The sequence below is a fragment of the Cyanidioschyzon merolae genome, chromosome 20 (genome assembly GCF_000091205.1).
Source record: "Cyanidioschyzon merolae strain 10D DNA, chromosome 20, complete genome".
NCBI lineage: Eukaryota > Rhodophyta > Bangiophyceae > Cyanidiales > Cyanidiaceae > Cyanidioschyzon > Cyanidioschyzon merolae.
The window spans coordinates 232,859-258,516 of NC_010146.1; the positions used below are offsets into that span (position 1 = coordinate 232,859).

General features: G+C 56.7%; 7 protein-coding genes across 7 annotated transcripts, besides 2 other annotated features; 4 read left to right on the plus strand and 3 right to left on the minus strand.

Annotated features, from left to right (window-relative positions):
- Nucleotides 1-2,655: 2,655 nt before the first annotated feature.
- Nucleotides 2,656-4,437, plus strand: CYME_CMT089C (electron transfer flavoprotein-ubiquinone oxidoreductase; the record flags this gene model as incomplete). Its single annotated transcript, XM_005539086.1, has 1 exon — nucleotides 2,656-4,437. The coding sequence occupies one exon, from the start codon at nucleotides 2,656-2,658 to the stop codon at nucleotides 4,435-4,437; it is 1,782 nt and encodes a 593-aa protein (XP_005539143.1).
- An 817-nt stretch (nucleotides 4,438-5,254) lies between these two features.
- CYME_CMT090C (probable vacuolar protein-sorting protein VPS45) lies at nucleotides 5,255-7,204 on the minus strand (the record flags this gene model as incomplete). The annotated part of the gene is made up of 1 exon (XM_005539087.1): nucleotides 5,255-7,204. One exon carries the CDS (start codon nucleotides 7,202-7,204, stop codon nucleotides 5,255-5,257), a length of 1,950 nt encoding a protein of 649 aa, XP_005539144.1.
- Nucleotides 7,205-9,074: 1,870 nt separating this feature from the next.
- Nucleotides 9,075-9,939: a sequence feature (possible transcribed region).
- CYME_CMT092C (hypothetical protein) lies at nucleotides 9,848-11,158 on the minus strand (the record flags this gene model as incomplete). The annotated part of the gene is made up of 1 exon (XM_005539088.1): nucleotides 9,848-11,158. The coding sequence occupies one exon, from the start codon at nucleotides 11,156-11,158 to the stop codon at nucleotides 9,848-9,850; it is 1,311 nt and encodes a 436-aa protein (XP_005539145.1).
- Nucleotides 11,159-12,110: 952 nt separating this feature from the next.
- On the plus strand, nucleotides 12,111-12,974 carry CYME_CMT093C (shikimate kinase; the record flags this gene model as incomplete). The annotated part of the gene is made up of 1 exon (XM_005539089.1): nucleotides 12,111-12,974. One exon carries the CDS (start codon nucleotides 12,111-12,113, stop codon nucleotides 12,972-12,974), a length of 864 nt encoding a protein of 287 aa, XP_005539146.1.
- Nucleotides 12,975-14,705: 1,731 nt separating this feature from the next.
- On the plus strand, nucleotides 14,706-16,124 carry CYME_CMT094C (similar to 2-dehydropantoate 2-reductase; the record flags this gene model as incomplete). The annotated part of the gene is made up of 1 exon (XM_005539090.1): nucleotides 14,706-16,124. One exon carries the CDS (start codon nucleotides 14,706-14,708, stop codon nucleotides 16,122-16,124), a length of 1,419 nt encoding a protein of 472 aa, XP_005539147.1.
- A 904-nt stretch (nucleotides 16,125-17,028) lies between these two features.
- Nucleotides 17,029-18,492: a sequence feature (possible transcribed region).
- Nucleotides 18,493-19,397: 905 nt separating this feature from the next.
- CYME_CMT096C (nuclear transport factor importin alpha) lies at nucleotides 19,398-21,422 on the plus strand (the record flags this gene model as incomplete). The annotated part of the gene is made up of 1 exon (XM_005539091.1): nucleotides 19,398-21,422. The coding sequence occupies one exon, from the start codon at nucleotides 19,398-19,400 to the stop codon at nucleotides 21,420-21,422; it is 2,025 nt and encodes a 674-aa protein (XP_005539148.1).
- A 222-nt stretch (nucleotides 21,423-21,644) lies between these two features.
- CYME_CMT097C (kinesin-related protein, C-terminal motor subfamily) lies at nucleotides 21,645-25,127 on the minus strand (the record flags this gene model as incomplete). The annotated part of the gene is made up of 1 exon (XM_005539092.1): nucleotides 21,645-25,127. The coding sequence occupies one exon, from the start codon at nucleotides 25,125-25,127 to the stop codon at nucleotides 21,645-21,647; it is 3,483 nt and encodes a 1,160-aa protein (XP_005539149.1).
- Nucleotides 25,128-25,658: the final 531 nt, after the last annotated feature.

Genomic DNA, 25,658 nt, shown 5'->3' on the forward strand with positions numbered 1-25,658 from the left:
TGGCGCTCATCGATTGCGATTGCTCAAATCATCGGTCTAGGTATGCGCATCCATTGCATGCGACACAGGTTCTTCTAAACTCATTGAACAGCAGCTTGTCGCCACGGCAGCGGCACGTGGCAGAGCGCAATCGAGCAGATGCATCGGAATATGGCGCGAACGGTTTGGACGAGGCGCTGCACCCTGCAGATGCAGTTACACCCAGAGCGGAGAATTCAGGATCTCCGGTACCTGCACACCATTTTTGGGTTTGTCTATCCAGGTAGCAGGTATTCAACAGAGGGAGTGTATCGTGGATGTTGGAAAAAAGTCGCCGAAAGACTTTGTGAAATCACGGCTGGCGTGGAAGAAACTTGCATGTGTATGTCAGTGACTCTATGGACGGACAGCAGACGGATGAACCGCCCTTCCTGTCGTCCTTGTCCAGAATGTCGCGAGCCGAAACGGCACCGCTCAAACTAAACCTAAAAGACTGTCTCGTTAACAATACGTTTCACTCTGTTTGGTTTTTGCGAGATACCACCAAAGAAACCCGCGGGTTCGAAATATTCCTACTTTTGGTACGAACGGTGAAGTAGAGACACGAATGGACTGAGAAAAAAGCACGCTTCTCTGGGAGACAGTCACGCGTTGAACAACACGGTATTGATTTCGAACGCGAACGTTCATACCAGGAGGGCACGAGTTCTACGCTCCCGCGATGAGACTCCTTTCGGGAAGAATCGTTGACCTGTGTATGCGTACGCATACAGGCGCCATCCGATATTCGTATCGGGGAGACAGACGAGCGGAACGACATTACTCGCCCGGGCGTCGATTCAGGTATGCAGTCGCCTACGAAGAGCTAAACGGACGGATTCGTTCAACAAATAGCCTTTCGTCGAAGCGCTCGTCACGACTTCTCCTTCATATAAATATAGATGCTTCTGTCCTGGTCGGAGACACGGTCGCTCTCCATGACTCCAAAACGGCCAGTGTGCATACGTCTGAGAATGGCGCTGAGCAGCACTTGGTGCGAGCCTATTCTCATTCGTTTCATCGAGCCGAAGGTGGGTACTCTGTTTTCAAAACACCGTTTCTAGGCGCGCCATTTCACAGACGAGTCGTTCGCATCCATGCCACTGAGGCTCTTCGAAAACTCTTTCTCTGCATTCATGAAGCCCGACCTGCCGTAGTGCTTCTCCGCGACTGCATGGGAGCAGCCGCCCAGCAGCGCATTGACCCGTGGCCGTGCTCGCGACAGCTGGGGTACTAAAAATGGGCACGAGCACCAGTGGACACATACATACGTAGCAAAAAGCGAGCTTCAATTCAATTGTCCATCGAGTTCGTTTCAGTTCCAGGGCAAACAAGCGGATACAGTGTATGGCACGCGCATCTCTGCTACCCCGCCAAGTAAAGCAGAACGAGGAGACTCCACTGAACAAAATAGAAGGATCTTTTCGAAAAGAGGACGAGGCTGGACGCGAAGGAAGCACTGCCGAGGCCAAAACATCAGTCCGAAACCGTTGCCAACGCCTCCATATCCAAGCACATCAACGAGAAGCATCTTCCAAAGCGTAGGTAACAGACCGCTATCAGGGATCGCGTCGCTTCGTACTCCATGCAGGCTCGTCTAGCTTCTCTCGCCCTGAAGTGCGTCGTCAAGCAACTGCTAGCATGCCTCTCGGAGACTGGGCAGCAACCTGTACCCATTGCGCTGGCGCTTTCGATCCGACCTCCGTAGTGCAACTGATGTGCGGAACAGAAGATGCTGAACGATCTGATATCTCAGGGGCTCGTTTTCATCGCGAGTCGGACATGGTGGACGCCACGAAGTATACCAACAAGTTGAATGATGATGGCGTCAGGACTCATCTCCAAGCCCTGACCACCGTTTCGAGCAGGGTGGAATGCGCTGGCCATTTGCTCCCGAGCGCACACGAGCGTCCAAAACATACCGTGCTGCGGAAGCGTCCATCGACTTTGTGTGGAGCGAACTTTCGAGGTTACTTTCTGGTAATAATTCTGGCTATCGTGCTGAAATACTGCGAGCTCTTTAATGAAAGAAACCGGTAACCTGCAGGAAGGGGCATTGGATTCCCACCCAGAGCCAGGCAATGGCGTGCCGTATACGTACACCGGAAAGCATTTTCCGGTGCGGTCGGTAAGCCATAAACCTGATCCATGACTCGACATTCCCGGAGTATACGACTTTGCAGTCCGGATGCAGACGACCGTCAACTCGATCTCCTGCGAGCGGCTGGGGGCGTCCGCCGATATCTCCAGGGTGCGCTCCGTCCGACACGCCGAGATATGCCCCAGGTTCAGGGCAGCCTGTGCGGGAACTCGCTCAGGACGTGTATGCTGTACGCTTCTCGTAACGCTGGTTACGACGCAGTTGCCTGAGCAACAGGTATTGACGTAGTTGACCCTAGGTGTCTTGTCTGGTGCACTCGAGCAGGTCTCTGTCGACCTGGGGCAAGCTTGTGCTCGTTGTTCGTCGAGCGCCTTCGGGGCCCTAACGAGCTCTTGACGGGCGACGCTCGGTGTGCTTCATCTGCCTTTCTGGACGCACGCACTGGAGCAGCGGTCCAGAGGAGTGGATACTAGACGGCGTTTCAAAGCAGAGTTCTTCCATGCTGTCACAGCCCGTTTTTTTGTGAGGTATTCCTCATGTTGGGCCTGTTCAGGAGCACATCGCTGGGTACGGGCCCTTCGCGGCCTCGCAGGAATCCGTGCACGCTATCTCCTCTCTGGCAGCGGCGTTGCAGCTCGGAAGCTGAGGCGCTACGCTACGACCTGCTCGTTGTAGGCGCCGGTCCAGCAGGCCTGTCGGCAGCAATCCGGGCGAAGCAGTGCCTCCCAGAGGCACGCGTGGCTATTCTCGAAAAAGGCTCCGAAGTCGGCGCGCATATCCTTTCTGGCAACTGCTTCGAGCCGCGAGCACTCGATGAGCTGCTGCCAAACTGGCGACAAGACCCAAAATTTCCAGCTCATGAGCCAGTCACTCACGACCAGTTTGCACTGTTCCTGAGCCACCGACGTCAGCTACCGCTCCCTGTGCCCCATTTGATGCGAAACGATGCGAATTACATCGTCAGCCTCTGCCAGGTCACTCGGTGGCTTGCCAAACAGGCGGAGGCACTCGCAGTGGACATTTATCCCGGATTCGCTGGTGCCCGGTTGCTGGTCGACGAGAATCCAACCCGAGTTTACGGAGTCGCAACCAATGCTTTCGGAATAGGTCGCGATGGTCGCCCAAAACCCAATTATGCACCGCCGGTGTCGATCCACGCAACGTATACGCTGCTCGCGGAGGGTTGTCGAGGATCCCTGACACGTCAGGCGATCGAGCGCTTCCGCTTGGCCGATGCATCGGAACCGCAGTCTTATGGCCTCGGTGTGAAAGAGCTCTGGCGGGTCCCTGCTTCCGTTCATCAGCCGGGCTCTGTTCTCCACACTGTGGGTTGGCCTCTGGACATGCGCACATACGGCGGCTCCTTCATGTATCATTTCCGTGATCGTATCTCAGGTAGCATGGAAAACCTGGTCGCCGTGGGCCTTGTGGTCGGCCTCGATTACGAGAACCCGCTTCTATCACCGTACGGGTTGTTGCAGAAGTGGAAAACGCACGATCAGATACGCAGGGTGCTTGCGCAGGGCGAGCTTCTCGAATACGGTGCACGATGCCTGAACGAGGGAGGTTACCAGAGCATCCCGCAAGTTGCATTCCCTGGTGGGGCGCTGATCGGGTGCAGCGCAGGCTTTTTGAATGTACCAAAACTGAAAGGAACGCATACCGCCATGAAGAGCGGCATGCTTGCTGCCGAGTGCTGTTGCGAGGAGCTCAGAAAACCGGAACCTAGTCCAGAGCCCTCACAGTACGCTGAGACGTTACGCCGCAGCTGGATCATCGAAGAGCTGTACGCGGTACGCAACATACGCCCAGGGTTTCGCTGGGGCCTCCTACCTGGCCTGCTCCACGCTGCAGTGGACACCTATCTGTGGCGAGGTCGTGCGCCCTACACCTGGAAACTCGGCAGGGCTGATCACACCGCAACCAGACTGGCTGATCGGTACCGTCGACCGAGCTACCCAGCACCAGACCAGCGGCTGGTGTTTGATATTCTCACAAATCTGGCTCGCAGTGGTACGAATCATGAACATGATCAGCCTTGCCATTTGAAGTTGAAAGATCCTACCATCCCAGAGCGGGTGAATTTGCCCCTCTACGGTGGACCAGAACAATTCTACTGCCCAGCCAAGGTCTACGAGTACACCCCAGCGCCACCGGACCCAGCTTCAAAGACGACGACGACGACGACGACAATCCGGTTGCAAATCAATGCGCAGAACTGCCTCCATTGCAAGGCCTGCGACATCAAGGACCCGACCCAGAATATCGTGTGGACGCCCCCCGAGGGCGGTGGTGGCCCCAGGTACTCGCGCATGTGACCCTAAAGACGCAGCGAGTTGGACTTGACGAGCGCATGCCGCTGATAGACGACGCATTGTGTGCATCTATCTTTGTGTGCATTTATATGCGTTTATGTGCATTCGCAGTCTCCTGGTGAGAACGCAGCACACGCCCACGGAACGACGTTGAGTAGCGATGCTGCCGCAGATCACCCCTAGGGAGAACCTGCTCCGAATGAACTGGGTTGCGCCTGGAATCACGTCTCGATTCAAGTGGCGTTTCACGACTCTCGCTTCTTTGACGGCGACTGAGCACCCTGTGAAATGTACAGCGTGTGTGTTCAGCTGGACATGGAGTCATATTTCGTAGCCCGTCTCGAGGTCACCAGTTCTATCAGAACGACATGGATGTGCATTGGCAGGTCTCGTTCCACGTTGCGAATCCCTTTGCCCTGCAATTCTTGGATCGGGTCTATATGGTGTGCACGCGATACCGCGGCACCGAATCGAAACACTGAGCATGGACTCTGGCGGAGATCCAAAGCGCTCCAGAGAGGTCGATTCTCTGGAAGCAGCCATCCCAGGGATTCTCGCAGGCTCAAGCGCGATCGAGTCCCTCGCTGTCGGTATCAGCCAAGTTTTCCGGTTACTGGAAAGCGCATTTCGCATCCCGGGGGTACCAGAATCCGAAATCACGCCCATATCGATACGTCGAGGCCACAACGTCCGCTTCAATAGACGCTATGGTGTACCGAGAACGCAAACGTGCCAAAATCGGGTGCATCCTACGGGGTCTTGGACCGCTCGCTTTATGAGCGAGCAAGGAAGGAAGGAAGCTGTTTTGCATCCATGGTGCTTACAGCGCACGGCTGAGCGCGTAGCGTTCCCGAAACGACCCCGGTGTGTGCATCAGGTCTCCGGCTACGTAAAACGTAGTACCCTTGGGTATGCTTTGGAAATCCCGCCTACTGCCGATACGTGCTGTGGTGTCACCCTGAAACGCCGCGGTCATGCGCGTCTCCTCGGCAGTGATGCCGCCTATGACGTAGACGATCACCACCGAAAATGGAGAGCCGTCCGCAGACGCACTTGGCAGCAGCTCCTCGAAAGTGTCCGTGGGCAAGCGCCCACGTGCAGCGTCCTCCATGACTTGTGCGAGAAGTGGTTCATGCTGGATATACTGGTTATCCACGCTGGCGCTAAATCCACGTCTCAGCGTATTTTTGGCGCGCGCGAATAGGTCACGGTTACCGAACAAGTCCAGAGAACGGTGTTTGGAGCCACAGGTCTGCAAGAGCATGTCCAACGCGGCTAGCTCCGAACTAGGCATCTGCAACTGCTCGTGCAGTAGTCGTTTGACCTGCTGCAACAGTTCCGGTCGCGTACTCTCGTACCGGAGCGCAAGCAGAGCAGCCAGTCTCCAGGCGTCTGCGAGTCGCGCCGAGCGCATCCCCAAAGTGGATGCCTTCCCGTCTGCGACGAGCCGCACCCAGTCCCGAAAGCGTCGCAGATGCTCCTGTTCAGCATCCCGAGAAACCACATCCTGCTCAATTTGCGACATCTGCAAAAGCGCTCGCTCCTTCACTTGCTGGCTCAGCGCGCTAATCAGTGCGACGTGTTTGCTTGCCAACTGCGATTGCCGACGAAACTCAGGGAAGAATTCGAGGATCTGCGTCATGCGCTCCGTATCGGTTGCGTCGTAGTCCCCATTCGTGGCAATGTCGATGCCCGGTGCTACAGCAGTGGGATCCGCGAGCGCTGCATCCTGTCGGGCAGCGTCGGTGACATGCGCAAGAGCGGCATGGCGACGTTCTTGAAAGGAGGCCACAAGCCGATGAACGGCCTCCCCGATGTCCCCGAACGTCGCATACCGATTCGCTGCGTAGAAGTCATCGCTCTCGGGAAGTACGATGTACTCTTGTTCCTGCGGTGCTGCTGCGTGTGGCGGATCTTTTCCCTCTAAAGTGGTAGGTATTCGAACCCGACCCGCTCGGATGCCGAAGAATTGATGCAGCATGGCTTCGTACGTCCACTGCGTCAGCAGAGGAGTGACCGGATCCTCTCTCCGATCCAAGATCACGACTAGGCAGCGTTTAGAGCCTGCTCCATGAGCGCTCAACGGTGAAGTCCCTGGTGAGGGGTCAGTCGCTGGTACTTCCCAAAGTCGCGACTCCTGGTCAATACGCACTGCGAGCCGTTCTGCAAGCGCACGGCAGCTTCGGAAGGAGCGCAGGACCCGAAGAGAAGCCGGTTTCTGTTTCAAAGAGACCAGGATGCTGAATAAGGTATCCAGTTGGCGATCCAAGGTGAGCTGGTGCGGGGCAAGGCCGGCAACAGGAAGCCGCGGCTCGTTCTGAACAGGCGCGTCGCAGAGGCCGCCTCCGGTGGCAACCCACGGGCTCCAGGGAAGAAAGTCAAAGTAGATTTCCTCGACATGGACCACGCTTTCCAGAGATGCGTCCGCGTCTGCGAGATCCTCCAGCAAAGTGCGGCGAATGAGGTTCACGAGGAAGATGTGGTACGCACCAAAGTGCGGTTGCGCCAGTTCCCGCCGCAGCGCCAGCAACGTTTCCGTGGAAGGACGACCAACCACGATGCCTGTGACGTATACTTGTCGGTCGCGAGCTGGCTCCTGAACAAGGTTCTCTAGCTTCTCCACGAGCACAAAGTCTTCTCTGAGCGCCTCTGTTTGCGTCAAAAGCGTCGCGAAGGTTGGCAACGTGTCGGCGTCCAGAACGAGCGCTTTCAGGCCTTTGGGCGCCGTGATTCGAGACCTGTAGAAGCGACTTGCACTTTCGAAGTTCATCAAGAAACGTCCAGCTCAGGATACCAGACTCAGCGCTGGAACGAGCGTGCCATGCGTTGGTAACGACAGCATCTGCAGCGGTTACGCTGACGCGCCCACCACGGCTGGTCATTCACTAGTTCGTTCGCTTCGACGCAAAGCGCTGATACGGTGATGACCGCAAATGACATGGGACACGTCCATATGGCTATATCGAGCGTATCCGCTAACGTTCGGGTCAGTTTCCTCGTATGATGAGCACCAGACGTTGAGAGGTTTCTCTCTGGCTGCTCCATTGTCTTTTGCCTCCTGTATCCGGCTTTCAATCCGACTGTCTCTCCTGCGCCTCCATTTTCGGTGTCATCCGTCAAAGGTTGTCGATGGTGGTGTTCAAGTCCTGATTCCGCAGCTTTAGGCTCCTGTCAAGGCATTTGATGCACAGGCGCAAGTTGCGATCGTTGCTTCACTTCCCGTGCTCATCTTGTTTATACGCAGCGTCGGTGCGCTTTTCGCACCGCTTTCATGATTATTCTCAGGCGCCCTGCATGTATCCAGAACTTTAACTCATCAGGGATGCTGCGCTGTGGAGCGTGAACACAAGCCGCTTCGCTCAGTGCATGCCCTTGACGGGAGCGGATGATACCGTGGAATTCCTTTGCTCGGTTTCAGCGCCTGGAGCCTTCGACTTCCAAAACGCACCTGTTCTGAACGCTTTCCTGAACGAGTACTGAATCCGCTGGACAAGCAAGTCCAAGATGTTCCATTCGATCGTGGATTTCCGGAGCGCAATGCTTCCCAGGATGACTCAGGAGCCAGAGAGACCGTTGAGGCTGCAATACATGTCGAGAAACGCCGACCCGTCTAGGCTCCCTTCATGCACAGCGGTGACGCATGCCGCAGTCGAAGCTATCGCTGTGATAACGCAAGCCCGATTCCAAGACCCTTTCTCCCGTGCAATCAGAAGAGACGGGTCCCTTTGGTACCATATCGAATGAGAGGTACCATGCCGATTTGGAATTCGGTTTCACCAGTTGCCATACGGGAGACGTGGATTCATCTGTGGAACGGGGCATCGATTATTTGACGTGACAAGCACAGTGAACACCCGGCATGCGCTTGTGAACAAGTCATCACGGGCGGCGTGGCGTATGTTTCCTCGTGCATCCACTGGAGAGCATTGCTGCGCCCATGAGCTTCCTTGAAACAGAGAGATCCAAATCTTGAAGCAAGCGAGATTTCAGTACGCGACACATAACGAATGGAGAAGCGTGGAGATTTGTCCATATGCGTTGGATTCTGATAACGCATATTTTACGAAAGCTTGTTCGTAGGCGAGATGGATCATCCAGATTGCTGTATTCTAACGAATTCCGGGGTAAGGGAATCCAGGGATGCACTCCAGGAAAACAACATATGAATCCGTTAGCTTTTGTTGCTGGATTCCGAATGTTGACGTTGTACATGTGAACAAATGTCGAACAGTCGCAAGTCAAGAGCAGAGCGAGCACTGAAGCGTCCCGTTTTTATCGGACACGACCACAACGTCTGCGTGATACTCGATCACCACTAGATCACTGGATCTGTTGCATTCTTATTCAAGGGGAAAATTTCGGAACGGGGGCCTTCGAATATGGAAGCGTTCACATAGCGGGCCTCGTTGGTAATACACTGACGAGTGACAACATTGGGCCACCCAGCGGAACCCGGTTGTACGCATCCAATCGACACTGCAGGAAGGCTACAGCCGTTGTGTGTACATGTCGACACTCAACGGAGACGACAACCGTTACTGATAACGCATCCAAGCCCAGCTTGTGTGCATGAGATAAAGCCAAAATGCTGCGTATTTTGTAATCAGCGGAGAAGGTGCGGCAGCGCGCTTATCCTTGGGAAAGTTTCCCAAAGAGATCGTGCACAGCAACGAACTGCTATGCTTTGAAGCTGGTTTTTCCGCGTACGAACACTGCGGTAGGTCACTGAAGCGACGTCCACAGCCAATATGAGAAGACGAACCAGAGCCGCGAACCCTAGGATACTCTTCGCAGCTGCGCTGGCTGCGAGCGCTCGTCGAAAGTGCTTGCTGCCCAGAACGCAGTGCCGCTCTTGCACCCATACGGCTCTGAGACTGTGACGCACCTGGCGTCTATGGAGAGTAGCACACGTTAGCGGTTGACGAATGTAGTGCGGACAGCAGTCTACCTTGGTTTGCGGCTGTCTGAGCCCAGGTCGCTGAAGCGGATGCGCACGCCTCGTACGCGCTACAGGACCCCAACTGCCAGACGTTTCTCCGTGCGGAAAAACATAAGCTTGTGTGCAGCAGCAGCAGCAGCAGCAGCTAGGTATTGCATTCGTCGGTTTAAGTAGCCTGTACACGTCTATGCAGTGCGCTGAACCGAGGCCGCGATGAGAACGACTGCTTCTACAAGCGCACCGCTTGATTCCGAGAGCGCTGTGCTCTCTGAAGCATCCTTTTTGTGTTGGAAAACAAGCCACCAAGTCACACCATGGGCCAGCGTTCCTCGAATCGTTTCTGATTCCGCACATATCTCCGAGACCAGGATTGAGCGGAAGCCACGGTTTCGATGTCCAGTCCCGGTCCTTGCGGAATGTTGTTGCACCCTGCGCGTATCGTCGAGTGGCACATTCGTATACGCACGAGCCACATCACTGCGTATTCCATTGCTGGACTTGCGCTGGCTGAGACGCTCTCCAGATACCCGTTCCGATCTTGTATGTGAGATACAGTAAAGCGAAGATTCCGAAAAGTATCCAGGATCCCAGCAGCGTACCCAAAAAGTAGTGTTGCCGCAAAAAACGCCGCCATCCCACAAGTACCCACTCAAAGTGCATCGTCGCGGAGCCGTCCTCCATTTCCATGAACGGAAACTGTGCTCGATCATACGCGGAGGCGCTTTCCATCGCCGCAAACTGGTAGAGCTCCAGCCGCACGAGCATTTGCACTGGCGGATGCGAGCGAACAAAGCGATCGTTGATCCACTCACCGATACCCAGCGGTATCAGAGAAATGAGGCCGCCTAGCAGCTGGTCACGGAATAGTCGACGGATCACATTATCGCTGAGGACGCCTATCCAGTGAGCTACCGTTCGCAACATCACCACGGCAAAATGAAAAGCCGCCCTTCGGGAAGCATTCCACGTTCGAAACACAGGCGTGCTCCGTGCCTCTTGGACGATTTGCAAAGTAGCACAACGGAGCAGCTCAATGCTACGCAGCTGAGCGTCTCGGCTCGCGAGACCGACCGGCTTTTGGGTCCAGCGCCAAACGCTCAGAGCGCTCAGAAAGGAATGCGGCAACGTGAGAAGGCTTTGCATGGCCCGCTCAGTGCTCGAACGATAGGCCAAAACGCGGACGCTGCGCCGCTGCTCACAGAGCGGTAACGCAGGTACCCTAGCCCGCCGGTATACTCGCGGATGCGGTTCCTGCCACATCGTCAGAACCACCGTCACAGTCCCAGCCTGCTGATTTCGGACCGACTCTGGCAGTACCCAGTGCAGGACAGCGTTAAGTGTACCGCTCGCTTCACAGCGACCTTGCCCGTCACTCGACGGCATGCAGCGGTCTGGGTTACGAGAGCGACCGCTTTCCAGCGGTACGAGTGTTCGCCGCCTAGTCCATAGCCTGCGAACGAGCAGAGAAGGCAGCGCCGCTTCCGCTTCGGCAATAACAATCCCCAGCGTGTCGTTTTCGGGCATTCTCGGGGTGAAAACGAAGGCAAGAGGTGCAGAGAAGCGCGTCCGAAATGGAACGCCCCAGTATAGAACGTTCAACTGCACGAGCACTGCACAGAAGAAGAGTACGACAAGCACGAGTCCAGTTTGCCATAGCTGTTGGAAAAAATTGAGCTGCTGTACTCGCTTCGCTGGTTCAGCGTTCCTACTTCCTGGTGCTGCGCGGGTGTGCTGCTGCCGCCAGGGCAACCGTCGCAGCGCCGGCGTGGTGCCGCCAACATCCATTCCACCAGCAAAACAGGTTGAGAGCAAGAGCTACCTTGAGAATATATTTTCACACTTTCATGACTTGTCACCGACGACAAAGAAGTGTGCACACTCGAGCGCAGCTTCGCCAACAGAAACCCCTACTTGGGCGCTTTCGAAAGGCGGCATGGTAATCGGGACGCACTTGTGTGTCCGATGGCGCGCGCCTCGGCACACACAGACGACGACTGCGTCTTCGACTGAGGCAAGTTGCTGCCTGCCCCAGATGGGCCCTGCCAAGCCCCCGGGATATCTGGGTGGAAGGCATTGATCGTCGGCGACGTGCTTAGGAATCGGGTGGGATTTCATCTGCTCATTCGAAAGATCCGAAGTTACGCTGCTTGTGTGGATGTATGGGAACTCGTTCAGATTCTTCGAGTTTACAGTGGAGAAACAAGGACGTCAAGAGGTTCTTTACCTCTCAAACGCAAAGCCTGGTCATACCGAACCCTAAAGCGGCCGTCGGACGCACTTCTGATACCTGGAACAAGGCACGTGGCGTACGCAGCAGCCTCTGTGCACCAACAGCACGTACTCAGGCAGTCTGCACTGGTGTCCAGCGGGGCGCTTACGCCGGGCACTCGGCACCCGGGGAATCGGGTGATCTGCCGGGTATTGCCGACGAAACGTATGCGCAGTGGTCGTTTACGGAGTTCTCAGATCCGATGTGGAATCCATGACGATTCCTGAGATGCCGAAGAGTGTTGCGAGCAGTGAATCATCCGCTGTTCAATGTCAATCTCGTGTCGATCAGGAATACTATCGACGCTGCGCTGAGGAAGCGCTGCTCCCGATATCGGGCAAACGGCACGCGGAAAGCGCCCCAGCAGCGCCGTGACGCCGCCGATCCACTGCAGCGTCTCCGGCAGCGCGCAGGCGGCGAGAATCAGGCTGCTTGCCTACAGAACTTACGGAGGCATTGAGCTCAAAAATGTCCAGAATGTCGAGGGAGCCGCTGTGTTTCGTGGTAACGGGTGCTCAGCCTCGGCAGCGTGCAGCTCCAAGTGTACGATGTCCGACACCGAGACCTCTCGCTGGCACGGACCGGTGTCCAGTCGTCGTCGGGGTATGCCGCCGGCGTTCCGGCGTGCGCAAAGCACCGCTGGTGCCGCTCTCGGAACGCCTCGTGCTTAGCACTGTTGAGGACGGGGTCGTTTATCAGCAACTCCGTGAGAAACTGCACGGTGCCAGCGTGTACCTCGTGGGCATGATGGGCTCTGGCAAGTCCACTCTGGGAGCTTACCTCGCTAAAGCACTTGAGTACGCTTTTATTGACACGGATGTCATTATTGAGAGGACGCTGCAGAAAAGCATACCGGAGATCTTTGCTCAGGATGGTGAAGAAACTTTTCGGGACGTTGAGAGCCTCGTACTCGAGTCGCTGCAAAGCCACGTCCGAACAGTGGTTGCGACTGGCGGTGGCGTTGTACTACGGCAGCGCAACTGGGGAACCTTGCATACGGGACTCGTTGTGTACCTCAACGGAACGCCCGATATGCTCGCTAAACGGGTGCAGGGCGGTGCGGGTCGCCCGCTGCTCTCCAATACAATGCACGCACCAGCGGACTCGACTATTCCTGAACCTGCGGCAATTGAAGCACTCAGCGCGCGTCTCGCGGAGATTCTTTCGGAGCGCGAGCATTTCTACAGACAAGCCGATGTGACTGTGGAGCTTTTCCCCGACTGTTCCGTGGCAGAAACGTCCCGCGCTGTCGCAGCAAAGCTCATTCGATTCATCGAAGAGAACCCGTCCGCATCGTCGAAGCATCGCCGTCAGCACAGTTCAGCATCATGATTTGTGTATGTATCTGGCTGGGAACAAAGAGCGTCCCATGCCAAAAAAGAACACGAGTGAATGGATTTGCGGTCGTTCGGACCAGTGCAGTGGTGCGGTCGGTGTTCCGGATCATCCTGGAGCAAGAGCGCTGCAGGAATCTGAATGGCATGAAGCGCTCTTGCTTGCGCTGTGCGGTACCCAATGAAACCCATGCCAATGCCCCCTCCAAGGCTTGCTCGTATCGCTCACCTTAGAATGTGCTTCCTGCGACCGTATGCGCGCCGTTGACAACACTCACACAGATAGGGTGTCGCTTCCGACCCAGCAAGCCTCGCATCTGCGGCTGCATAATTATAGGAGCGCGTGTCACATATTTCAAAGAGTCTAGCCTTCAATAGACGGCCGCGTTAGGGTGCGTTGCATCACCGGCAAGCGCTGCTGGACTAGATTCTACTAAACAATGATGTCTACTCTTGGACTTTTAAGCCCGCGGGAGAGTCGCTCTCATTCCAAGGATGCTCGCGTGCCGCTCTTCGGCGTAACGAAAGATATAAGGGTCATCTGGGCGATTTCCTGTAGGTGATCGCTGGTATCAAACTGCGCAGGACTGCTGTTCACTACTTTGATGATGACGCTGGCATCGCGGGTGTTCAGCGTCGAAGCGCCGAGCGCACTCCCGTACAATCCTGGGATACAACGCCTACTTAAGCGATTCGCTCGAAAGGCTTGCCGAGGACGTGCTCAAACAGCACGCCCATAAAGGCTATCGGCTCTGGTCGAGCGTTGCGCTGCAGCACTGCTGTTGTATGACGATGTAGACCATGAAACCGAGCTACAGCGCGGGGCCGTTTCCACCAGAGGAGCGCGTCCATTCGAGGGGCCTTCATCGACATGCCTCGCGATTGGTCATCGTATACCATCAAGCGATTATCAGTAGCCCATGATATCCCTCTAGATCGAGCGTGGAACGAACGGTATGGATACGGAGCAGCTGACCAGCGTTCAAAGTCGGATGCGTTCGGGAAACTGGTGCTCAAGGAAGAGACGACCTGCTCGTATCTCATGAGTTCCCGGCAGCATCCAGTACCGTAAAAGTGTACGACTCGGGATCGATTCACCACCGAGCCTGAGTTCATCGAAGAAAACACTCCGGCCGATGCAGTCTTCACTGCGTTCCGGCAGTTTTCGCCGCTGGGATGCCGTGCACTCGCCCGGTAAGCATAACGGTACCGCAAAACCTCGCTCGTTTCTCGACAATGAAAGCTATTTGCGTTCATGAGGAAGCAGGGCGTCCAGGATGAACACGGGAACCCAGTGCCCCCGACACGCTCCTGCGATGAACGTGTGCGCCCAGCCGGTGTATCTCTTTACGGAAACGACGTTTGTGTTTGTTTGGCGGACGAACTGGAGTCAAGTCCATGCTGCGTTGCTCAACGAGCGCTGCGACGTGCACACAGCTTCGATAAAGCACTTTAGCGAGTGGTTGTGTGCGCTGTGCTCGGCTGTCTCGAGGAGTTTTGTTGTCGAGACGCGAGGCAGTTTCCGAGGAACGTTCCCAGAACACCGTAAAACGAGATCGGCCGGGTTTGGGCTCAGGCAAGTGCAGGTGTTTGTGGAACTTGTCGATTCTCTGGTACGCTACACATCAAAAAAGGTGTCGTTTGCTAGATTTCGAGACACACCGGTGCAGGTGCCTGTGGAACGTCACCGGTTTCCCGGTGTAGAGCGTGCTGGCAACACGAGACGTGCATGGAGGTACAGAGCTGTTCCCTATCACCGAGTCGACTACCCCGCGTCGCTGTTGTCGGCTCAGGCGCTATCGGACTCACGCTGTTTGGAAAACTTGTCTCTCTGTACCGAGCTAGTTCCCAGAGCTTCTTCTCAAGCTTGACGCTCGTTTGTCGTACCGAGGAGAACGCCCGGTGGATCACCAGCCGGGGCGGTATCGCCCTGTATCACGCTTCCAAAACCGAGACACCAGCCACATGCGCCTCCGGAGACCTCGAATGGTGTGCGCTGCAACCTCCTGCAGTGAACGTCGTGGATCAACAACGCTTCGCAGAGACTCCAGTGGACCTCGCGCTGGTCTGCGTAAAGAGTCATCAGGTCGAATCTGTCGCTCCGCTTCTGCGACGCATGTTCGAGCGTCATCGCGAGGCTGGTGTTGTGGTTCCCCTCTGCAACGGCATCGGGCATGTGGCTCGTTTGGCGACTGCGCTGCCTGCGGATGTCGCTGTGTTACCAGCAGTAACCTACTTGGCAGCGGAGCGGATCGAACGGCATACCGTTAAGATTCACGGAGCGGGCGCAACCTACGTGCTCGTGAGGGGTAGCTCGCATGCGTCAATGGAGACGCGTCCGAAGCAGGCAATAAACGCCTTCTCTCGCGAAGCATGCAATGCCGCGAACACGGCAGACCAGACGGAGAGACTGAGAACGCTCCCAGCAAGCGAAGGTGTCGGTGCAACGCGGCTGCCGGCACCAGCGCCCAACGCTTCCAGTTCGCCAGCGTTACCAGTCGTTACCGGACAAGCAGCGCTTGCGTACCCTGTTGGTACCATGCTGCAGCCGGAGACGCTCCGAGCGACCCGGCGGTTCCAGGATGATATGCACTCTGAACCATGGGGCCCTGCACTGCATCTGAGCGCCGCACAGTGCCGCTTACTGGATGAGGATCGCGGCCTCTGTGCCTGGCTGAATGCCGCTCGACTGGGTCCAGCGCTTGTAACCAATGACGAGCGACCTTTCGTGGAGAAATTGGCGGTGAATTGCGGTGTCAACGCGGTCGCTACCTTGCTTGGCGTGCGAAACGGTGAGCTGCTGCATCTTCCAGACGCCTGGCAGGTTACCGAGTCCGCTGCAATGGAGGTGGCGACCCTGTTTGGCCTGCCGCACGCAAGCATCGGGCCACGGCTTCGACAGATTGTCGAAGCGACCTCCGGCAACGTGAACTCGATGCTAAGCGATGTGCTTGCGGGTCGCGTTACGGAAGTTGATGCGCTGAACGGCGCTGTGGCTCGACTGTCTATCTCGAGAACGAATCGACCTTCGGTGGTGAACGCGACGCTAGCAGCGCTCGTGCGCGCTCTGTCTCAGCGTCAGCATCAAGCAGAGTGCTGCATTGCCACGCCACAGCAAACCCATCCTCCCGACACGATTCACAGGTAGCCCAGCAGCAGCGCATATGTACGATAGGAGCGACTTGCGGAGATCCCGTGTGAAACCCCGTATCCAACATCGATACTGGTGCCGGATGCATGCAGGAATATCGCGCTGGTGGACGCAACCGCAAATATTGCTTTGTGTGATGTGATGAAAGCGCTCTGTGGGCATTGTGAAGGACGCAGTGCCTCGACTGGATCGGATCCCGAGGAAGCGTACACTGTTTTCTTTTGGCGGGGCCAATGCCTGACTTGGGTCTGTGGCTCGAAGCGGCAGGGCATCTCGACAGAGCGCATGAGGTAGCCGCTTTCACGCACTGAGACGCGGGGTCTGCGTCTGGGGCGCGGTGTCGGTTACCCCGTGCCAACGAAGACCCCAGCATCCAGCGATTCGAATCGAGAGGCATCTCAAGCAAAAGACGCATTGACGAGAGCGTCGCAAGCAGCGATGCGCCCCAGGGCGTTGGTGTTCAGGCGAATCGTTGTTTGAATCAGCGTCCACTGGATATGTTGTTTGGGGAGAATCCAGAAAGCAACCTGGTCTAGACAGAATGTGAATTCAAAGGCAACTGCTGCTGCCGCTGCCGCTGCATATTATCCGCGAAATGCGGCTCGTCGATTGCGCGATAGAGCGGTCTCGAACTGAGCGGCTTCAAAGCTGTCGCAATGAAGCGTGTCGCAGATATTCGTGATATTGTCAATGGGATTCGCGGATATTCGGCGACATGTCGAAAAAGGCACCTCGCTTGAACAGAACAAAGCCGGGAGTTGAAGACCAAGCGTGGTTCCGGACGGAAGCCTCCACCCGGCTTGGGTTCGTACCGAGGCAAGCGCAGCAGCCGAGTCTTTCACTCCAGTAGACGCTCGCATACGTTCTCGTCATCATGCAGCGCTATGGATGCATGCAGAAGTGTCGGGCCTCATTTATTGGCGGCAGAGGCTTCTCTTTACACGCAGTCTGTTCGAATACCTTGTTGGAGCGAGCTCTGATTTCTCCCAGTGGACTTGGATGATCTGAGTACGACTCACCATGGGCGATGCCCAGGACGCTCCTTTGTTCTTGCCCGATACTAACGGCCATTTACGAGCACCCTCCCGGGATCCTCAAAAGGGATGAGGGTGTCGCGGTAAGCTCCGTCGGGCCTGTTGACGCCTCCGTCACCACCGAGAAGACCATTTACGAGAGTACTGCGCTCTTCATGGTGTCAGGAAAGCTCAGCGAGTGATCGCAAAGCGAGGCTGACTGCTGCGCTTCATGTGCCTGCAAGCACCGTAGACAGCTGGCCCAGCGCGTTCCCTGCGTATCGAGTCTCTCTGGCAGTCTAGTCAGACGGTGATGCTCGGCATCCGAACACCAAAGTTCCGGTAGACATGGATGCGTGCTTCTGATGCTGTGCATGCTACAGCGAGTGCCGTTTGTGCTTGTCCACTGCATCCCGAAACAGATGCGGGAGAATATTGCACCTACCCCACGGAAAAAAAAAGCGAAGCACGTGTCCAGTCCGAGTTCTCTTACCTGCCAGGGAGCAACGCTATGCAAGCGCTTGTTGCAGCGCAGTTCGAGTTTCTTCGCTTCGTATCGCCCGGAAGCGAACATGCGGCAGCGGTCTCATCGGTAAAGCGTCTGAAAGTAAACCTGCCTGTGCACTCAATGTGGTTCGATATCGTGTGCAAATGAGGCTGGTCAAGTCGACACTCGGTGTTACGTGACCACGTAACATGCATATGGCCTGCCAGCAGCCACGCAAACCATTTCGTTGCGAGCAAGCAACACTGAGGCCTCTACAAGCGTTCATAGCTCTGTAAGGCAGCGCGCGAGCCCTGTGTGTCGGCACGTTGGTAGCGATCCCGCGTCTTGCGTTCCGGCCAGCGCTCTCCACGCGGTGGCTGATTCGTCGCTCCTGCAACTCGACAAAGCGCGAGCGCAGCACGAACGAACAAGTACCTTAAGCGCTGCCGACTGCGAAATACCTCAAAAGCAGTTGCTGCTGTGGTCGTTGTACTCGTGCGAAGAACCCAGAACAAGCACGTCGACGTTGGACGTCTCTGTCACTGACTCGTAGCTAGAGACTATCGCGACAGGTCGAAATCGCACACATCTTTTGGCGAACGACTTGTTCGGTGGCCGTGAATCGTAAATTCTTTCGTATAGCTGCCCGCTTTACACCAGATCCACAGACTAGCTGACGTACACGCTGGTGCTGTGTCTGCGCTACCGCGGACAGCGGCGTGTTCACGCGTGCTGGCAACCCGCTCAAGACGCCGTTGGTGTACAGCAGGTCAAGATCCAACGCTCCCGTCGCGTTCAAGTCTTAGAGTGTCTTCAGCCGTCAACCAGCAAACAAAACTCTCTAAGACCAGTTTCGCAGCTTGTCGAGGCTGCTTCGAATTCGCACGGAGGCTGCGGTACCACGAGCGCTCATCGACATTCAGGCGCCCGTACCCAGCGGGCGGCGTAGGCAGCGCGGATGTCGTCGACGATGGTACTCACTTGTACAGAAATGTTCCGTCTATCAATATCCATCGCAGTGGGGCAGGCGCTACACCATGCGCTCCACGTGTCCGGCTGCAGCGGGTGAACGCCAATAGCTTGCGCTTGGGCATGTGCCCAGCGGTGGCTACGGATAGCGCTGAACGATCCAGGTCAGGCACCGCATCCACCAGACGAGGCTGGCACGAGCTCGGGACCCGGGTACTGGACACCACACGGCTCGGGACGAGCGCGCAGAGAGCGCTCTGGCGGCCTGGAGCGGGTGCGGCAAGCGAGACGCATGAAAACGTCATGCTTGGGCGCGCATATTCGCCAGCAGAAGGCACGCTCGGCATCCGATGGAATGTCTGAACGGACGAGAATCTTCGAACGTAGGCATAGGGTTGGGATTCGTCGAGCCTGGGAGCATGTTGTAGCGCGGTGGACGCTGTCCCGAACGCGACGATCCATGACACGATTCTGGGATCCGTGGTCAATGGAAACGTGTCCCCCAACCGAGGCAAAGAAATACGCGCTGGACACGTAGCATCGAATCGCCAGTCGAGGGCGTGCGTGTAACAGGTAGACATGTGTCCATAAAATGACAGATATGTACAGATGTCACGTGACGTGACGGGAGGGATCCCCAGCAGCGCCAGCGGGCTGCCAACGCCGCGTTGCTCCGTCTCGCTTCATTGCGCGGCCTGCGTACCGGAGCGGCGCCCTTCCTGGACCTGCCGCAGTGGACACACCTTGAAACGCAGGATCCTGTACACTCCGCTCGTTGAGGTCTGCTGTACAGCGCTCAGAATGCAGGCTACGCGGGCTCGAATCGAAGAAAGGCACCGATCTTTCAAGAAAGCTGTTGATTTGGACGAAGCAAGGCGAAAGCGTGATGAGCACAAGGTGGAAATCCGGAAAACGAAGCGCGAAGAGACGCTGATGAAAAAGCGTCGTGAGCACCCAGCTGTGCAGGCAACGTCTCGGGCCGGTGCTTCAGTCCCAGGCGACATGGCGGCTGTCCATGACCCGACAGCAGCAGCAGCAGCAGCAGCTGGAACTGCACGTGCTGCGCCCGCCGTCGGCGAAAACTTGCTATCAGCACCGGTTTCCGGCGAGAAAGCCGCCGGGTCACTGTCGGAGAGCGCTGTACCAGTAGAGAGCATGCTGGACGCTCCCGGTGAATCGGCCGAAGCGAGCTCCTCTCTGTTAACGACGCGTTCTCGGCAAGAAATCCTGGCAAGCATGCCAGCGCTCCGAGACACACTCTACCAGGCTGGAGCGAGCCCGGAGCAGCTGTTACGCACTGTCCGCGAGTTTCGCCGTATTCTCTCCATCGAACGAGCTCCACCTATTCAAGAAGTCATCGAATGCCAGGGCACCGTCGAGAAACTTGTCGAGTTCTTGAGCTACGACCAGTTTCCGGCGCTTCAGTTCGAGGCGGCATGGGCACTCACGAATATAGCCAGTGGGAATACCGAGCAGACCACAGTGGTTGTTCAGGCCGGTGCAGTGCCGCACTTTGTTCGCCTTTTGCGTGCGCCTAATGAGGATGTTTGTGAGCAGGCTGCATGGGCGCTGGGAAACATCGCCGGAGACTCGGTACAGTATCGTGACTTGGTCCTTGCTCATGGCGCGATGGAACCGCTGCTGCAGCTTCTCCAGACCCAGCACAAACCAGGCATGCTCCGCAATGCGACGTGGACGTTGAGCAATTTCTGTCGCGGTAAGCCGGCACCAGACATGCCCCTCATTCTAGCTGCCTTGCCAGTGCTCGCGCAGCTGGCTCAAAGCACAGACGAAGAGGTACTGGTCGACACCTGCTGGGCGTTGTCCTACGTCAGCGATGACAAGACCGAGCATAACGCTCAGATCGACGCGCTCATCCGCTCGGGCGTCGTGAAACGGGTCATCGAACTTTTGGGTCACGAGTCCACTGCCATCCAGCAGCCGGCATTGCGCACGATCGGCAACATTGTCACGGGTACGGATGAACAAACACAGGTCGTTTTGGATTGCGGGGCGCTCCCGTATCTTCTGCGCTTGCTATCATCCAGCAAACGACTCATTCGCAAAGAAACGTGCTGGACGATCAGCAATATCACTGCCGGCACGATTGAACAAATTGAATCGGTCATTCAGAGCGGTCTGATACCGCCCCTGATCTCCTTACTGGCGAATAGCGACTTTGAGACGCGACGCGAAGCGGCCTGGGCGATCAGCAACGCCACCGCTGGAGGAACCGATGCTCAGATACGAATGCTCGTCCTGCACGGCTGCTTGAAACCGATGTGTGATCTGCTATTCGCGAACGATAGCAAGCTGCTGATTGTCGTTCTCGAAGGCATCGAGAACATTCTCGCATCGGGTGAACGCGAACGGGAACGCCTGCACCAGCCTGCCAATGAATATGCGTCGTTGGTGGAACAGGTCGGTGGCCTCGAGAGAATCGAAATGCTGCAGAACCACGTCAACGAGGATATTTACTTCAAGTCGCAACATATTCTTCGGACCTACTTTGATGTTGAGGATGAGGACGAGATTCAGGGGTTGGTCCCCATGGCCGCCTCAGAGGGTGACGGTTTCGGGTTTGGGATAGAGCGAAACGATGCCTTGGCGCGTTCGGGGTTTCATTTCGGCACGTCGTCGTCGTCGTTGATGATGACTTCATCGGGTATGATGACCGCGTCCACGAGCGTACCTCATGCGACTCACGAAACCGCGTTCGGTGCTGAGACTGCCTCGCCCCGAACCGGTCAGGTGTCGTGGCGACCCAGCGACGACACCAATGGCGATGGCGATGACGCAACGAACGGTATGCCCATGGGCTCGTGAGCTGCGCTTGCTTTGCACCCGCGCAAGCAAGCCAGCGAGCGAGCGAGAATGACTGCTGGATGGCGACATCGGACGCACCACGCGTCGCGTTCAGCATCGAGCGTGGCGAGCGCGAGTGCAAGCGTGCCGGCATCAGCACGTGTCCATGCTAGCGCGAAGCACAGACAGACGCTGTGCTTGCTGGTGTGCGCGTGGGATGAGGCACTAGGCCTCGGGCAGCGGCTACCGTCGGGATACGTTCGGTGAGGCGTGCGCTGTTGCCGCTGGAGCGCCCTCCACGCGAGATCCAAAGGCATATCGGACGCGTGCGGGCGTACCGGTGCGCTTTGCTTCATTCGCCTGGCGACGCAGGAGGTCGGCGCGAGTCTCTCGCAAGACAACTCGACGGGCACTCGGTGGAGTCGGCGGGCCAGCGCTTCCGGTCTTTGACGAACTCGGCAGAGCGGTGACCGCGGAACTGGTTCGTGCGTTGGCGACGGCGACGACGTTCCCGGTGCGCTTGGACGTTGCTTTGGAGGCAGGCGTATTCGCGATACCAGTCGAAGAGTTGTTGTTGCGCTGCTGCTGCTGCTGCTGCTGATTTGCTGTTGCGAGCGGGGAGCAAAGGCCCCTGGCTAATTGCCGCTCGGTGACGCTCGTATTGCTTGTGGCGATGCCGGCGTCTGCTGGATTGATGTCGACGGCTGTGTATACCTCAGAGACGCCGTCGACGACGCATGACACTGTGGTATCCACGGTGGTGGACGCGTCATTCGCATTGCACCCCTGCAGAGCGTGCAGCGCAGCGGCGCTGTGCCTCGTATTTGTGCCTGGCGGCGATGCAGCTGGTGCCAGGCGAGCTGAGCGCCTGCTGTCGCGACGCCCCGCGAAGCAGTTTTCTTTGTCGTCTTCAATGTCGCTGGCGGTGGTGTCATCTGGTGGCGTCGTTGCCAATGTGCTGCTGTGCGCACGCTGCAGTACCGTACGCTGGTTGGAAACGACCTGAATGCCATTTCGTGTACCAGGCAAAGAACGGATGCTGGAACAGGTCCCGCGAACCTGAGGCCGCTGCAACTGCTCAATTTGCTTTCGGAGGAGCGCGATTTCATCGTCTCGCGCTCGGATGTCGTCCTGTGCTTTGGCGACCGCTTTCATATACTTGGCAACTTGGGCGCTTTCCACGTGTTTGCTAGCTCGCGGAAGCTCCACCTTGGCTACGCGCTGTGCGAACATCAGAGAGCTCAGCGTCTCGGTTTCGTCGGCTGCCGTTGGACTTACGTTCACGAACATGAGGGTTTTGCTGTCGCCGCCGAGCGAGTCTTGCAATAGGTACGTGAGCTTGCTATTGCGATACGGTACATGTGATTGCTTCGCGAGGAGCGCCATAAATACGTCGCCGAGCGCCGATAAACTCTTGTTGATGTGTTGTGCCTCGCGAAGACGATCGCCTTCAGCTTCGCTACGAGAGACGCGTTCGCTACCAGCGAGATCGACGAGGTGCAGTTTGCCTTCGAGCTTATCTCCGGTACTGCGACTGACGGCCTCGATCATGATGGACACAATGAGGTGGGATCGCGACGAATGAATGTTCATTCGCGTTGCGCCCTGAGAGCGGTTCCGCGTACCCGCCTCGATGACTGACCAGACGTGGTCCAGTTGTTCGACGGGGATCCAGATCAAGTCTGGTACATAGGGCTTGCCGTCTGGACCCAGTTTGATCTCGAGGCGGGTCTCTGTCTTGCCGGATATGAGGTCGCGAAGAGACTCGTTGTAGATCTCCAACATGCTAATTTGAATATGGCATGAAAAGGCAGCACTTCGCTCTTCACAAAGCCGGAAAAGCTCCGCCAACGCCCGATAATTGACACCCCGTGACTCTGGAGAACCGGACATCGTGTACGTCTTTCCGCTGCCTGTTTGCCCGTAAGCAAAAATGCAAACGTTGAAGCCATCTAAGGCGCAGGTGACGAGCGGCGACGTGTCTTCGTAGATCTGCTCCTGAGAGTGCTCTGGACCGAATACGCGATCAAAATCGAAAATCTTCTGCCGTACAGCGATTTTGTCGTTATCCAGCACGTTGCACACAGTGTGGTCGTTTTCCGTAGGGAGCACGGGACGAACGCGGCAGAAAACTCGAATGTTGCCGGTAATCTCCTGGACCTGGTTGAAGAGCTTGCGACGCCAGTGGAACTCTTTCCGCCACATGGCCATGCTGTGGTCACGGAGCCGCTGGCACCGCTCGATTGCTTGAGAGAGCGTCGCGCTCTGGGTGTGAATCATAGACGCAGTCGCGTCGAGAGAGGCGCGAGCTTCCGCTCGTAGCTGCTCCAAAATGGCCTGAAGCAGCTGCGTTTGCTCCCGGGCATGTCGCAGGCGATGTGCTAAACCTGCGCGATTCAAATCGTGAGCGGGATCCGGTTGCGTGCCTTGGAATGACAGCTGCGACAGGTTCATCTTTTGCACAGCCAGCGCCGAAACGTTCGCATTCTGGGAGCCTTTGCATTCGGTGTCCAACGATGCTTCCTCGGAAAGCGCCCCAGAAGGTCTGACGTCAGACCGTGCCTGCAACATACTACGCAGTGTGCTGTTTTCGCGACGCATCTCCTCGAGCTCGTTCCGGATGCGTCGCACTGCAGCCATCACACCGTCCTCGGAAGAGCCTAGGATCTTGCTCAAGGGGCTCATGATTCCATTCATGAGATACGAATTCAATACCTTGCGACAGAGCGTTGGAGTATTCCACTGGTCGTTCAGACGCACCGTTACATTTGCGTCGCTCTGGTTTTCTGCGATGCGTTCGATGAGCATTTTGCGATTCGGTCCATGCTCCCATATCATGGCGTTCGTCCGCTGGTTCCGAATAAAGTACTTGTAATCAAAATCACTTGCGGCATCGGGATCTAAGGTGAAACAGTACTCCCAATCACCGTGCCATGAATTCCGATTGACGCTGCGTCGGCCGGATTCTTTCTGAGCGAGTGCCACGGGCAACACTTTTTCCATGCGTACGGCACGCTCCACGTTCCAGCAACCGAGTTCCGGGATCGAACCCGAGACATAGATTTCTTCGTGAGCCGGTTCGCTAGGTAGGTGGTGCATGGCGAGTCGAACTTTCACTACTTTGGCGCCACGGTCGTCCAGTAAAACCTCCGTCGCCATCGCTCGCTGCAATTCGATGAGGTGCTCTGTGTCACGGTTGACCCAGCGATTGACAGAGAACGCCCACTCGGTGCACGCTTCCCCTGGACTGCTGCAGATGCTCTCGACGGAAACCCGTTCCAAGAACCAGCCAAGTGCGTCAAGTGCGTCGGTGTCACCGGCTTCGTCCTCCAAACGCAGTATTACCTTGTCCAGAGAGCCGATATCTTCTGCGGCAGGCACCGTGAATGACTCAGAACTCGATCTCAGGAGCGGCACGAGTTCGGGCGCCTCGGCGATGGAGGAGCTCGAGCTTTGTTCGAAACCACCACGAACCAGATGAGCAGACGTGTTCAGTGCAACCTCGGGTAAAGCGTTCAACGAACCAACTAGAGTAATATACACGAAGAAGCGAGCGCCATCTGGAGTTATATCACCGGAGGTCAAGGTTATACGGTACTGCATTTTCGGAAGGGCGCTCGCGTTCACCTGCGAACTACGAGCACCCTGCGACGCGTCGCTTCCACCGGCCTTGCGACTACGCTTACCCTGCGGTTTCCGTGGCGAACTCGTCTGGTTTTTGGTCATATATCGGCTAAGCTGCGTCCAACTTGGTCAGCACGGCTAATAGGTCAACCGCTTCCAGCAGTATACAAAAAAGCGCAGTAGTTTGCGCCTCTGTCGACACGCAATCGTGCTGAATCGTTGACACGCACACGAGCACGCATACGATCAATCGCGCCGGTGCGTGCAGCGCTCCCCAATGGGGAATTCGAAATGCAGCGTTACAGCGCAATGCGTTGCACCGTCGACCGCCGCAGCGATACGTGTCCGGATGATCGCTGCTGCTGCTGCTGCTGCTGCTGCTGCCGCCGCCGCCGCTGCCGTCGTTTCAGATCTCGGGGCAAGCGCGGCTGCGCTGCACTGCGTGTCTGCGCCGCGTAACGCCTTCGCGATCATCGGCAAACGTCCTTGTAGCGCGCATCCGGATTCCGCTCTGGTGTACGTCGATGCGCTTTCAACAATCGCTGCCGGCATCCAGTTCACCGGTGAGCCAGACGCGAGAAACGTGGGAGAGGGTTTTGTCGTGTAGTCGTCTTCGGGCGCAATATTGGTTTT